The sequence below is a fragment of the Hydra viridissima genome, unplaced genomic scaffold, assembly GCF_058129835.1.
Source record: "Hydra viridissima isolate aposymbiotic clone 2 unplaced genomic scaffold, HvirCarnegie_v1 scaffold_16, whole genome shotgun sequence".
Lineage (NCBI taxonomy): Eukaryota > Metazoa > Cnidaria > Hydrozoa > Anthoathecata > Hydridae > Hydra > Hydra viridissima.
This window is the reverse complement of record NW_028324315.1, coordinates 6,191,586-6,206,214: the sequence shown is the minus strand read 5'-3', so window position 1 is coordinate 6,206,214 and position 14,629 is coordinate 6,191,586. Positions and strand designations below refer to the sequence as shown.

General features: G+C 29.5%; 1 protein-coding gene across 2 annotated transcripts; it reads right to left on the bottom strand.

The window, feature by feature from the left end:
* Positions 1-3,335: 3,335 nt before the first annotated feature.
* LOC149877740 (uncharacterized) lies at positions 3,336-10,350 on the bottom strand. 2 transcript variants are annotated; one of them, XM_090073503.1, is made up of 7 exons: positions 9,869-10,345; positions 9,595-9,731; positions 7,710-7,803; positions 5,006-5,149; positions 4,744-4,900; positions 4,004-4,160; positions 3,336-3,908 (listed from the first exon to the last, which is right to left on the bottom strand). In XM_090073503.1, exons 1-7 carry the CDS (start codon positions 9,978-9,980, stop codon positions 3,855-3,857), a joined length of 855 nt encoding a protein of 284 aa, XP_089929629.1. In that variant the 5' UTR covers positions 9,981-10,345; the 3' UTR covers positions 3,336-3,854. The 2 variants fall into 2 exon arrangements, 1 of the variants encoding a protein (XP_089929629.1); XR_016447760.1 differs by lacking the exon at positions 3,336-3,908 and having other exon boundaries at positions 4,021-4,160; positions 5,037-5,149; positions 9,869-10,350.
* Positions 10,351-14,629: the final 4,279 nt, after the last annotated feature.

Here is a 14,629-nt window from a genome sequence, read left to right as displayed (position 1 = left end):
CTAAATTTTTAATTGCTTTTTACTTGTTAAGTAAAAAAAATCGAACTTCGATGTAAAGATAAAGTTGTTTTAATCCAAATATATTTGAGTTTTTCATTTTGAAATTCACAAAATGTCATTAGACTTAAGAAAAACTAAGGATATTTTTGACAAAATTGTTTTTATTCTACTACTAACAACTACTTCCTGAGTTTGAATTGTATTGTAGGGGAGACCGGGGCTATATGCGCATGCACATAGAAAATATAGCGATTTTTGTGTTTTTTTACTAATTTTGTAATTTTGTAACTATATTAATTTTTCAATTTTAAAAAAGCAATAGCATTAGCTACAAGTAAACTCGAATAGATTTAGGTATTGTATGGTTCACTCTAACCAGTCACATTTTGTGTTTCTCAATATTTCGCGTTTTTGAGGGTTATAAGCCATTTTGTGAGCAAAAAGCTTTTGGGGTTAGTTGGTACAATGATCGCGGGACTAGTAAGCAACATGTGCCAACTTACAACTTTTCGCATTAGCCGTAAATTCACTTAAGCTATATAACACTACAGATCTACAGACATGCGAAATTTAAAAAAAAAAGTAGACAGGCCTGTAAATTCTAAAAGTGTTACAAAAAATGTTGTTTATGCTATTTTTATAGAGGGAAAGTCTATTCGATTGACTTAAGAGTAATAAAAGTTAATGTCAAAAAATATTGTTGGATAAAAATCATCAAGACTTTTCATAAAACAGATGCGTTTGAAAGATATGCTTAATGTTGCTAAACTTGTCTCTTTATATGGTGTGCCAATTTACCCTGAGAGTATAGACAACTTACCCCAGGTAGGAGTAAGTTGGCACATATTTTTTTCTTTTTTGGAGGCCCTTTTTGGGCCACCAATTATTTTTTTTATAATGTCTGACACTTGAACATGCTTACCAAATATTTTTTTTTTTAAGTGCAATTTGATATCCTCAAAAAAGTTCTGTAGCCAACTAGCCCCTGTTTCCCCTACTCGTGTTTACAAATAGCAATTAAAGAAATTAATGCTTGTTTCTAGTACTTACAGTACTTTCTGAAATGTTTAAGAAAATTAGTTCATCTATAGTTAAAGCAAAAGAAATACGAAGAAACGCAGCAAACAACAAAGAATCAGGAAAAATGGTTCTAATTTCAACAGCAAAACAAAGGAACTTATTTAGCAACGAAAATTTATTGTTAAACGATGATACTGAACATTATCAAATTTTTTTTTTTACTGAATAAATTTCAGGATCAGATTAAGAGGGATAAAAGAACTATTAGAAAAAAAATGTAATAAAAAAGTGATAAAAAAAAAAAGTATGATAATAAAAGAAGTAGGGATAAAAATAAGTATTACTAATAAAAGAAACAACTGCTACTGCAACTGCAGCAGGGGCTGATGCAGAGATAGTTAATTAGGATACTACTAAATGAGTTGACCATAAAAACTCATGAAAAGGAATTCGAATTCTGGACTAATTTAATTGATTTTGTTTTTGTTTTTTTATGGTTAATATTTAAAAAAATGCTGTTAATAGCTTAAGGTTCGTCAAAAATAAACTATTATGTATAAAAATATACAAAAATAAAAGACGAATCTTACACAATATGCCGAGAACTCGGTGGCAGGTATCTTTTCCAATTCACACAAAAAAATATTCAAAAACATATGAACCTTGCTGAAAGAATTGCTCAGAATATATTTGAATAATTTATCCACTGGTTAATTTTATGGTTACAAAATAGTCTCTGCCATTAGAAATGGAAGCATAAAAAAGAAACCCTGTAACCTGTTTAAGTCTTCAATCAATTGATTCCCCTTGAGAAAGCCAATTTGGAATGCTCATAGGCTGAAATTTAATCTCTTTCACTTCATCGGTTCTCATATTACAGGTAAAAACAGGCTTTTTAGACTTAATCCAGAGAATGTTCAGCAAATACAAAGTTAGCGACTTAACCCTTTCGAGACGGTTTTTTTTTTAAGAAAGTACGAGTACGTTTTTTTTGTGCTTTTATAATTTTTTTAGTCAATAGAACCTAATCTATTGGAAAAGTGCAACTAAAAAATAAAGGGGTTAGCGAGGATGGCGGTACATATATGTACCAGCAGTCTTCTCTAGTGGTTCATATGTGTACCATCAGTATCATATAAATATTGTTCTTGAAAAAAGCTGAATTCTTTATTGTTATATAATAAAGCATTTTTGCTCAATAAATATTGTATATTTTGAGCATAACATAACTAATTGACATAAACAAAAATGAAATTACATGGATATTACAAAATATTTTATGCAAGATAGGCTGCAAAACGTTTTGAACATAATGGAAGGTCATATTCCAGACAAATTGCTTTTGTCCGTTTTTGTGTTTGGCTTTCCGCACATCTTCTGCATCTACGTCTTGGTGTTCCTTCCACAGGAAGATGTGGAGATTTTCCTGTCGCACTTTTTTCATAGATGGTCTCCCTCTCGACAATGAACGTTGTACAGCTGCAGTTTTTCTTCCCTCATTTATAATTTCCTCTGCCAGGGGAACCAAAAATTGTTTCAAAGGAATATTGTCATTTGTGGCCTCCTTACGTTTTATCCAAGCATTTACAGGGGACATCATAAGTAAGCGATAAAACACTTTCTTCCACCATTTGTTCGATTTACGATCCAGTTCATAAAGTCCACCGCTCCCATAAGTTCGAGATAAAACGCAATCATCTCTGGGCAAGGAGCACTACATTTTGAGCCGTCTTTCAAAGTTTTCATCACTTCTGTAAGCTCAGCTTTATGACAATTACTCAACATAAGGACTTCTTTTGTGTCTTCCCATTTTACAAATAACAGTCCACCTTTACTGCACTGAAACACACATTCGCCTCTTTTCAGCTTTTTATTGATTTTAAGTAAATATATATATTTTCTTGTTGCACGTTCCTAAAGTGTCATCAACAAATAAAAATACATGCATTTCAAGCGAATTTCACTCAAAGAGGGCGTCTAGATCAGCTATGTAATTTAGTGGTTAAATTTTGTGCCCTGGAATCTTAGAAGAATAGAGAAAATGAGCCTCACATCAACCAATTATCTTTTAGAGATCTTTTATCAATAGATTGATCTGGTGTTAAATATTTCAACGACTGATAAACATCTAATAAACCCCCCCCCCCCCAGGTTTTAGATAATATGCTACGATTTCTCCCTTCTTTTAAACCTGAACATGCGTAAAATTCTATTAGACGAGTCGGTAGTAATCGTTTCAAAAACAGGGTGTTTTTTAAAAGATTGTTTCATCAAGAAGGGAGTGTTAAGGATATCGCATCAAAAAAGAATAAAAATTTTTCATAAGAAACCAAAGTTATAAAAATACTTTTTCTCAACAAAAAAAAAATACAACAAAATATGAACGCAGAAAAAATCAAATCCAAATGAACCAGAAAATTTTAAAACGAGATTCACTCAGTTAAAAGTCATAGTTAAAAGTAACATCAATAATTCTAAAACGAGAATCACTCTAGTTTTAAAAGTAACATCAATAATTCTAAAGTCCACTTATCAAAATATTTCGGTAAAGCACTGTGATGGTTCGTTATAATCCTGTAAAAATAAATTCAGCAAATAAGACCATAAAAAAAAAGATTTGCTAATAGAACATTAATACGCACTCCTGCAATCCTGATGCAAAACAAGCATGAAGGCTTATGAAATGTTTGAACCCATTCTAAAGTACTTGCAAGTATTCTTTTAATAAACCTTTTATACGATTTATATATTTTCTTGAACACTATCATTCGTTAGTATATCTTGGAATGTCACAATCAAACTCGCAGCTGAAAGTAATTATGAAACCACAGCCTTCAAACGGAAAATTGACTTTTGCCTTTTATCTCCAGGGAATTCCGCATTGCAATCTTTAAAAAATTGTTCCAAAAAAAGTAAAATGCATTCAAAAATAAAAAAAACAAATGTAAAAATCTCTTGAAAACCTTTTTAAAAAAATCTGAACCTTTTTAGCATGATTAAGAAGTTTTTCAGAACGAATTTTCTCTTTGTTTTTTCTTTTACTGTGTCTTGAGTTCTTTGAGTATTCATGGCTATGTTCAAAGGAGCTCATCTTTAGCATCTGATCATAATCAATATCAGCTGAACGAGTTGAACCTGTTCTACATAAAAATATAAATTAACGTTTATTTCTTCAAGTCATAATTTAAATGATAGATAAAATTAAATCAAATTTTGCAGGGGATAAAAAAGGACAAGAACACCCAAGGTGTGTTCTTGGTTTTTTATCCCTCGCAAAACAATCAGCATTCTGACTATAACTACCAAAACATAAAAAGCAAGTAGGCAGTTTTATCAGAAAAAATGATTTATAAAAAATGATTTATTTTTATGTTTTAGATCCTTTCTTTCTTTTCTTTTACCAGACATTTTTTTCCCAAAAGTTCCTACCCTCCCCCTCTCCCTCCCCCTCACTAAAAAAAAAGTCTACACTACTACACAAATGATTTGTAATTTTTTAGAACCTGCATTTGCATACAGTGTAAACTGCTTAGCATTCAAATGGTTATGTGAATAAACCTGAAAGATTTTATTCATATTAACCTTTTAAGAAAAACTGTTTTTTGTCTTTTTTTTACAAAACTTGAGGGTTTCATACTTCACATTACACGAACTATATAGTTGTCTGTTGTAAGGCATATGTCTGTGGTGAATATGGCACAAATAGTACTACATGTTTCTTACGATTTCAAAAATGCTGCATTTTCTCTCTTTGACTTGCAAAATAATTTTGTGCCAAACAGTTTAAGCAACAACAGGAGAGTTAAAAAAGGAACAAGCAACAAAACAACAACAACCATAACATTTGTAGCATCTCTTTTAACAGAAGATGAAAGAATCCCTGAATTAAAAAGAATTAAAATAAATTATTAAATAATTAACAAAATTATTAAAAAATTTCAAAGTATTAGACACAACATTTACATATCCACAAGTTAAAGACCACCTGTCACATTTTGCAAACATATTTTTCTCACATTTATGTCTGCTTCTACGCTCGTTTTCTTTATCAGATTTACAACTTCAAAATTGTAAGTAACATCTGCAATGCCAGTTACAAGGCCGGTGCAAACAAATTTTATAGTTACATCTAAAAATAAACAAGATTTTTATTAAATAGTCTGTTTCAATTGATCTGAATGGAGATATCATTTTTGAAATAATAGAAATATTATTTTTTTTGTGACTTTTTTTCTTTCTTGTTTCAAGCAAGTTAGCCATAATAAAAATGTTTTCAGAATTCTTTTTGGAACAATAATTCTTTTAGTTCTCAATTTCAAAAAACAAAAAGCAAAAAACAAAAAGGGTTGATTATAGCTAAACTATATGCCAACATCTGTTTGACTTGATAAAATTAATTCGCTGTTAGTAAAGTTTTATAAAAAAGAATTGTATAAAACTTAAAGTTTTAGATTATTTACTAATATATTATAATTTATTGTAAACTAATTTAGAGTGTAAGAATTAATAACTTCTGTTTTCCATGCCAAACCAACCAAATTTTAGATCTTCAGGATTTTGATATATCCTCTAAAATCTCATTCAAAATCATTAAAAACATCTACACTCAGAGGAAAAACAAAAGGTTGCATGCATAATTAAATGGTAAAGAACTTGAAAAATTTAAAATCACATCAATGTTCCCTCAGAAAAAATGTGGAATGAAACAAATAGAATCTAAAAGAAAAGTAAAAACTTTGACAAAATTATAAACTTGATTAAAAAAAAAAAAATTCAGAGCTCTAACAGATGAACTATTGTTTAACTTCTCCCACTTTTCACCCCCCAAGTTGGTCAATCTTAGAAGTTCAAAATCACTTTGCAGTTAAAAAATATCAGACAAAAGAAAGCAGTTAAAGAATATCAGACAAAGAAAGCCGGACAGCTTTTTCATGAAAAATGATTGTTAGCTATTTCTCCATTATATCATGGTAAAGTTTTTCCTAAAGATGTAGAAGATTCTGTTAAAAAGTTTTACAACTCAAAGAATTTTTGGTCAAACTATGGCTAAAAACAAAGGTTATGTAAGCATAGGAAAGAATACCCATAAACAGAAATAATACTTTTGTATAATTTAAAGAAGCTATAAATGTTGTATAAAGACAGCAATCTAGACATTCAAATAAGCGACTCAAAATATGGTTTACTTAGACCAAAGTGGTGCATTTTGGCCAGGTGCTGGTTGCACACATTTTGTTTGTGTTTGTTTATCCACAAAATGCAAAATTGCTAGTTGACACATTAAATATTTGTGAAATCTTAAATTTGAAAGACTGTGAGCTCAGTGGAAAATGAAGAATGCATGCTTGCTCAGTTTCATGCTTGCAAAGTTAGCTAATTGTGCTGGTAAAGAACCAGTAACAACATACTTGTATAACTTTTAGAATATATAAACATGACTTTGAGATAAACTACAAGCAATAGCAAACAGATTGTGCAACACTATTGAATTTGTCAGCAGATATTCCAACTTTCATTAAACTTTTATTATCTGACTGTGTATGCATATGAATTTTGTTCTAATGTCATTGGCTAATGCTTGTTGGCTAAAGTCATTAACAGTTGTTTTTGTTTTTTTGTTTTCAACGATTTGCCCTGTGTTTATTTACAAATTTTTAAGTTTAAACTATTGTTTAAGATTGTTAGAGAAATTCATGTCTTCAATTTATCCTTTAGTATATTATATAATGGAGATTAATAGTATATAATAGAGATATCTATCTGGTGTAACTTTGAAAAGCTACAAGATCATTCTTTTATTGCCTACTCCCAGTACCTTAATCAACTAAAAAAGAGTTTGGATTCATCGAGGATTTTAATTATTAGTGACTTAGCTGAAAATTATGCTTTCATAGTCCAGGATGAAATACAAAGTCATCACCGGAACACCCAACAATGTTCTTTACATTCCATTATTGATATACTATAAAGACGCAGATATACATCTCAGTGTTTTATATCAAATGAAATAACAGACAATGTAACCTTTTGTTTACAAAATATTTCTACTAATCATACCCACATTAAAAAAAAAATTTCCCAATCTGCCTAAAATACATTTATTTACTGATGATTGAGGACAGTAAAAAAAATGTAAAAGCTTTTAGAATATATGCCAACTAGAGAACAAATTTAGTCTTAAAGATGAATGAAACTTAATTGCCATGTCCCACGAAAAGTCACTGGGCAATGGGATAAGTGATACTGTAAAAAGAAAGTTTAAAATAACCATACCAAAACCAAATACTCACATCAGAAGCCATGTTTAAATTTTGTATTGAGAATATCAAACGTGTTAACTTCAATTACATAAAAGAATCAGAACTACAAGGTACAATGCTATAACAACTCTACCACCTACATGTAGCTTTCATCAGTTAACATATTTAGGTCATGATAGGGGGTTTACACCTTTGGCATATTTCAAAATATTTCTCATGAATGTTTTTTGATAAGTTTATAAACAACAAAAAAATTTAAACCATTAAAAAAATAAAATTCTGTGGATGGTTTTAAAACATAATAAGTCTATAGTACAACGTACAAAATTTGAAAACAAGTAATGTTTATTAGTCTTATCTAATCAGAGATTCATAAGTTAACAACAAAATACTAAAATATGGACAAAATACACAATTTATTTGACCCACCATGCAAATCTGTGTCATAGTTGTCTATTACTTCTGAAGGATCTTTCAAGATGGCATGATTTGAAGAAGTTAATTTATGAGATATTCGGTACTTCTAAACAAAACAAAAAAATTACAGTCTTTTCTTGAAAGTAAATTCTAAGACTAAAGCACATAGATCACTTGTATGTTTAAGCAGGAAGTTTAACAGAAACAATTTGCTTATGTGCTTTAGTACAACTTTACAAAAGTAAGATATATTGCAATAATAATAGCAATATTTGATAAGTAGTAGTAGAAGTAGTAGTAGTAGAAGTAGTAGTAGTAGTAGTAGTAGAAGTAGTAGTAGTAGTAGTAGTAGTAGTAGTAATAGTAGTAGTAGTAATAGTAATAATAATAATATTAAAAATAGAATTTTTGAGCTTATAATTATTAGCTATCATTATTCCATTATGTTGAAATTGAAATAGTCAAAATATTCCTATTATATAAGAATTTTCTTATTCTTTCAATTTTGACTGTGAGGAATTTAAATTTTGTGTGGTTAAATGTTGGTAAAATTTACATGAATTAAAAAAAAGAGATTGTAACTAATACCAAAAAAATATTTTTAGCACTGAAGAACTTTTGACAAACAAAAAAAGTATCAAGCTTTAAACTCTTCAGTTTTAAGAGTTTTGTAAAGACAGATTATGAATGGAAAAGAAGGCTAATCACCTCTTATTTATTCCCAACTAAAGCATGTGAAACATATACGAAAATTTATCAAACAAGAGGGCCAAAGAAGGGAGATCTTTGCTGATGCTCTGACCCTGATGATGATGATGATGATGATGATGATGATGATGATGATGATGATGATGATGATGATGATGGTGATGACAATTATAATGATAATAATTAGTAATAATAATTACAATCCAAATACTAGTTTATGGTTGTACAAAGAGTATAGAACTGCATCAATAGGTTTGGTACAAAGTTCTAAACAGTGATGATCTCATTTGGTACAAAGTCTGCTGTACCAATACAATGTTGCACTGCTTCCTTTTTTAGGAGGGAGGTTTGATAGCATTATTAGACAGTAAATAGAATTAGGGATAAAAACAAACAATGAAATCACTAATCAACATTTCTATCTTCAGCTTTGTGTTCTGGTGGAAAAACTAAAGTTAATTGGAGAGAAGCTGCAAACCATATGAATCTAGCATTATGAACAACACCAGAATATCTATAGGTAGAGACAGTTTGACTACAGATGGGAAAACCAACCTTTTCAAGAAAAAACAGCCTTACTCTTTTCTAATGAAGCCAGCTCAGTACAGTTTGATTATAAGTAGGATAAATAAGAAATTCAAAAAATTGAATCAGAAAGACAAGAATGATGGTCTTTTTTGATGTTTCAAACTACAAAAATTGGTTGTAAGCTATCTGTTGTAGAATTTTTTTTATCAACTTCTTCTGAAACTGTTACTCTTCTTTAAAATCTGAATTTAAAATAACGCACTGTAAAATGGACAATTATAATCCTATGATTTTTGTTAGCAACATGAGTAATAACTGTTTGATTCAACTGCATTTCTTTTTCAGATTCAAAATACTGGATTGATACTTTTGGAAAACAAAAAGCACTTGTTTTTACTCATATATGTATAAATATGTATTTATAAGAAAAAAAAAAAAAAAAGAAATTAAAAATATTTTATTTACCCCCTATATTCTTGAAATTAACCATTGGTTTTCGAGTTCATTTTTTCTAAAAGGGGGAAGCATTGAGTGATCTTGTTGAGCTTAAAATTTTGGGAATGATTTTTTAGATATTTGCTTTTAGGGAGGTAGATGAATATATATAGACTCACACAATACACACAGATGAAATATGTTTAACTATTAGAATAGCTCTCACCTTAGAATTAGTTCTTTTAAGACGAATTTGCGTGACATTAGGAGCAAGTGGCAAAAAAATGTTGCTGAAGACATTTTTAAACAGCGGTGCTATATAGCCATTATTCACCAAAAAGACAGAGCCATCAAGGGTGATACCTGAAATACCAAACTTGATCAAAATTTATTTATGTATCTTAAAAACGAATTACTTTTGACAGGACATCTATGTAAGAAACACATAAAGAGATCTATTTCTAATTCTTCCTCTAACAGTTTCAAAAAAATTGACTAACCTAGATCTTCTTTTAAGCTTCTTTTGTCGATAAAAAAATCAAAATCCAAAGCGACAAATTTGAAAAATGATATAATTATCAAAAATAGCGAGAGTAATGTTCGAGTTATCATACCACGCAACAGCGTTCTGCAAACAAAATAATAATTATAGGACAAACTACTTTCTACCTGAGCTCAGCAAATGCACTGACTTGCATGATTATCGGCATGCTTCCAAAGATGGCTTCATTCAAAATTCAAGTTTTTTAAAATTTCGTGAGGATATTTTTTTTAATAAAATAGTTAGTGAGAAAAATACAAAAGGAAAGATTAAATCTCAATATCAAGTTATTATTCAACGTTTTTTAAAAAAGTTTGGCTCAGTTATTTCTATATTAATCTTTTATAAAAGTTAATACAAAAATGTGGTTGTTATGTATTTTTCCCATTTGTCTTAAAAAATGGAAAGTGACATGTTGGTTTCCAAATGTTTAAAACTTCGTTTATCTGATTGTATTTTTAAGTTCTTTATCTTTTAATGCCTTAATTATATATATATATATATATATATATATATATATATATATATATATATATATATATATATATATATATATATATATATATATATTTATAAAGCACGGCTCACTCTATTGTGAGTCTCACAACTGTTCAACATAAAGGGCTCTAAATACTTCTGTCCCGTTAATGTTCCTTATAAATAAAAATATTTATCTAAGCATGCATTTTTAGGGAAAAATCTTTTTTTTTTAGAAATCCTACAAGAAACTTTACAGGAGTTTAGGGATATGATTCACATCCGAGATCAAAGTCAAAGGTTTTAGGATCAAGACCAAAGGATACTAATAGTTGTATGTTGAACAGCACATGCGGCTACTACATTTTCAACACGTGTGAAATGCAATACCCTCATAAAGGGTAATGTGCATATTTAACATTGATATAAAATGGAAATATCAGAAGAATTTTTTTTAACAATGATGATTTTTTAATGTAATTATGAAAGACAGTTTTGTCTTGATGATATGTTTTGAGCAAAAATCAAAAAGCATTTTTTAAGCATATTAAAATTTTTGATTTTCAAAAACTACACAATCTGCAATATATGAATTTTTAATTCTTCGTCAGTAAGCATCCAAACTTTGACTTAAAAAAAAAGAATCTTTCATAAATGGAAGTCGTCCATTAAGCACATCAAGCAATTTGCGACCATTTTTGACCCCTTCCACCCTCCCCTTCAAATAGGTCATAATATTACCAACCCTCCTAAAAGCACGTCATGTATTTTAAACCCCTCCCCCTCCCATAACAAATTTCATTTAAGATAAATAGATGACATTTTTAAGATGAAATTTAACAATTTAAGTTGTACTTCAGTTGTATTACAATATATAAAAAACTTAAGTATACTTCTGCGTTAAATATAAACGTAATGTCTAGCTGTATCTTTTACTTCGTATCTGTCCATGGTCAACCTGAAATGTTCATCGAGCGTATATATTTCTAATCAATCGTTGTTGTGAATGAAGTCTTGCAAACTGTTTAGAAGCAATTAGTGTGTACACTGGTATAATGGCTTTATGGGATCTTTGGTTGAGTTATAGGAAAAATGACGGATTTGCAATTGTAAACTATGGATAAAAAGAGTTGATATTGTAAACAACTTATTTGTAGTCAAATGGAAATATAATGATAATAGTTAGTAAAGTGGTACATTCATTGGTGTCTCTGGGAAACCTGCAATAATTTTTCACAACGTAGACAAACAACCAAACAATTCCTCACCTGCACGTTAGATGCAAAGTACATGCAACAAATCTTGCATTAGCGATTCTGAAGAATAGATTGTACGGATGGGCAGAAGAAATCGTAGAGTAGGACCTTATCACTCAGGTGTGAGATAATACCATCAAAATTTATAGCTTTCCAACAAAAGGAGCTTGTGATTTTTGTGGTGCGATGCGTTTGAAAGTCTACCTTTCGGCAACTATGAAAGGAATTGGTGGTAGTAGAAAAAGATTAGATGTGACAATAAAATATGATCCTCTCGGCCATTTACAACGTCTACGATTTTAGCAGTTGACGGTTTGAAGAAAGTATTGACTTAAAAATATTGACTTGATTGAGTGGAGGATTTAGTTTGGAAGAATTTTTTTCTTGATCCCATAGAACTTTTCTCTTATTAACATCTTATGCCTCAGACTTTGCATGTCAATAAGTTTTGACATATCCGTCAAATAACTTTTTGTGCTAATTGCCTTTATCAAAGTTGACAAATTCTCATGAGAATGTTAAATGTTTAAGAATTCCTTGCGCAAACATTCTCATAATACTTCTTGTAATGTCAAAATCGGAATACTGTCGGGACTTAATCGTAATGCATGTAATCGTTGCGCATGGCATGTAATCGTAATCGTTGCGCATGATTTAGAATTTTAAGATTTGAGTACTAATACTACATTGTAACAAAATAATATTTTTAATACCGCATTAAATTAAAAAACAACAACAACAACAACAAAACAAATTGCAAAAGACGAATTTATTCAATGAAATTGAAGCGCAGAATATTTAAATCTGCCAAACAATAACTTACTGCACAGCACACAATTCAATGTTCCAAAATCAGGAACATTTCTGCAGATTAATGCAAAAACTATTAAAATACAATTAGAAAATTGATAATCCGATTACGTGTGGTTGCGATTGTAACGAATTTTTTACTGAGTGTTCAACATAATCACAAGTTGCGTTAGGATTAGATGAAATTATAAACGTTTCGTAAAAATGAAAACTTTTAATTTTCTATTTAAATCTTGTTTAAATTTAATTAAATTTGCATTCAGTTGTTTATTTTATGAATTATTATTTTTTTAAACAGTTATTTTTGGTTTTGACCGTCCATGAAAAGGAAGAATACACTCTTAAAACGGTTCTTCTACCAAACAAAAGTATTTTTCAAAATTACAAAATTAAGTATTAAGGTCATTTTTAGAACCTTAATACTTAATTTTGTGATGATTATATCATTTATAAATTGTATCACATCATAATTTCGTGAGGATATTTTTTTAAATAAAATAGTTAGTGAGAAAAATACAAAAGGAAAGATTAAATCTCAATATCAAGTTATTATTCAACGTTTTTTAAAAAAGTTTGGCTCAGTTATTTCTATATTAATCTTTTATAAAAGTTAATACAAAAATGTGGTTGTTATGTATTTTTCCCATTTGTCTTAAAAAATGGATAAATATCAGACTCGTAGGTGCACCTACGAGTCTGATATTGTCCATGAGCAATAATAAAAGCCTGGATGAGATTATTTATGCGGATTGATTGGGCACATCAGTGGAAAATGCGATACGATTTATAAGTTACAAAGTTTCTCTTTTGAGTTAAAATAAGAAGATCAACTTATATTCCGTGCACCTACGAGTCTGATATTATCCATGAGCAATAGCTAAACAAACATGAAAAGAATCCACGGTGTGTTCTTGTACTTTGGGTTTGAACGTCGCTTTTTTGTATAAAGTAAGCCTCCGTAGTAATTAGGTAACTTAAAACAAGAGTTTAAAAACAGTTTTTAAAATACCATAGTATCCTATATTATGAACTTAGGTGCTAACTCACATAGAAAACTACAGTCCTTCACTTTGAACTTCGAAAAACCCTTTATCAAAGACTAATTTTCCTCTAAACAGTTTTTTTAGTTATCATTATTTTCTAAACAGTTATTTTAGTTATCACAATTTTAATTTCTCTAACATTAAATAGCGTTAACTTAAACCAAACTGAAAGTTGTGCAAAATTAAAATAATATGGAGTTTTGTATTATTTCTCTTGACTTAAACTATTTTATTGGGTTCAAAGTATCAGAGTTCTTCCAATCTTTGGTAGCCAAATGTTACAGTCTTCTCCTATTTCACACTTTATTTTTTTGAATATCTGTTTAAAGCTTTCAACAGCTAAAAGATTTGATTGGTTTTGACTTTTGTGCCAATCAGTTCATTCTCCCCTGCCCTGTAATTTTAGAAATCTGATTCAAAAACAATTGTCTTTGATTTTCTGTATAATGTATTTCTATAAAAACTAAAATGTCGTAAAAGTGTAATTCTTAGATGAAGATGAAACGAATTTGTAATGAAGATGAGGCGATAATTTGCATGCCTACAAACTATTGTTTCATTTTCTGAATAACTCATGAGTTAGGCAGTGCATAAATAAAATGCCCTGCATATTCACGAACTGTGCAACCCATCATACAATTCACCAAGTCGGCAGAAAACTGCGAAGTGGCACAACTCATGTGTACAAATTTATAATTTTTTTAACAAGGTCATGTTGACCAATTTTCTACATTTGCATATAATAATTAAGTACTAACTAATAAAAATTTACAAATGAAAATTTAACAGCTTTGAGTAGGTAGACTCTCTCCCTTAATTAGTTAATTTTCGTAATTAAGTCAAGCTCAAGAGTTGGAAAATTCGCTCAAACCTTAAGGTAGATTAAAAAGAATTAGCAACCAAGGTCACAAACTTTTTAAGACTTTTATTTGATAAAGTTTGATTGATTTGAAGAGTACCATGGTAATGTCGACCTTGGTAACGCTTATATCTTTAACACTAGTAAAAGTTGTTTTAAAGAATTTCTATAATTAAGTTCATTTTACTTCAAAACTTTGTAAAATTTGGTTTTAGAGATTAATAATTTTAGCCCCATCAACACAAGTAGATTTAAACAAAATGGCAAAAGTTTAG

What these genes read in the sequence shown, in the direction of transcription:
- LOC149877740 (XM_090073503.1), bottom strand. Translation starts at nt 9,980, where the DNA reads ATGATAACTCGAACATTACTCTCGCTATTTTTGATAATTATATCATTT. An exon ending in AAGCTTAAAAGAAGATCTAG is followed by an intron (nt 9,732 to 9,868) that starts GTTAGTCAATTT and finishes TTGGTATTTCAG; the next exon opens with GTATCACCCTTGATGGCTCT. An exon ending in TTCTTAATCATGCTAAAAAG is followed by an intron (nt 3,909 to 4,003) that starts GTTCAGATTTTT and finishes AATTTTTTAAAG; the next exon opens with ATTGCAATGCGGAATTCCCT.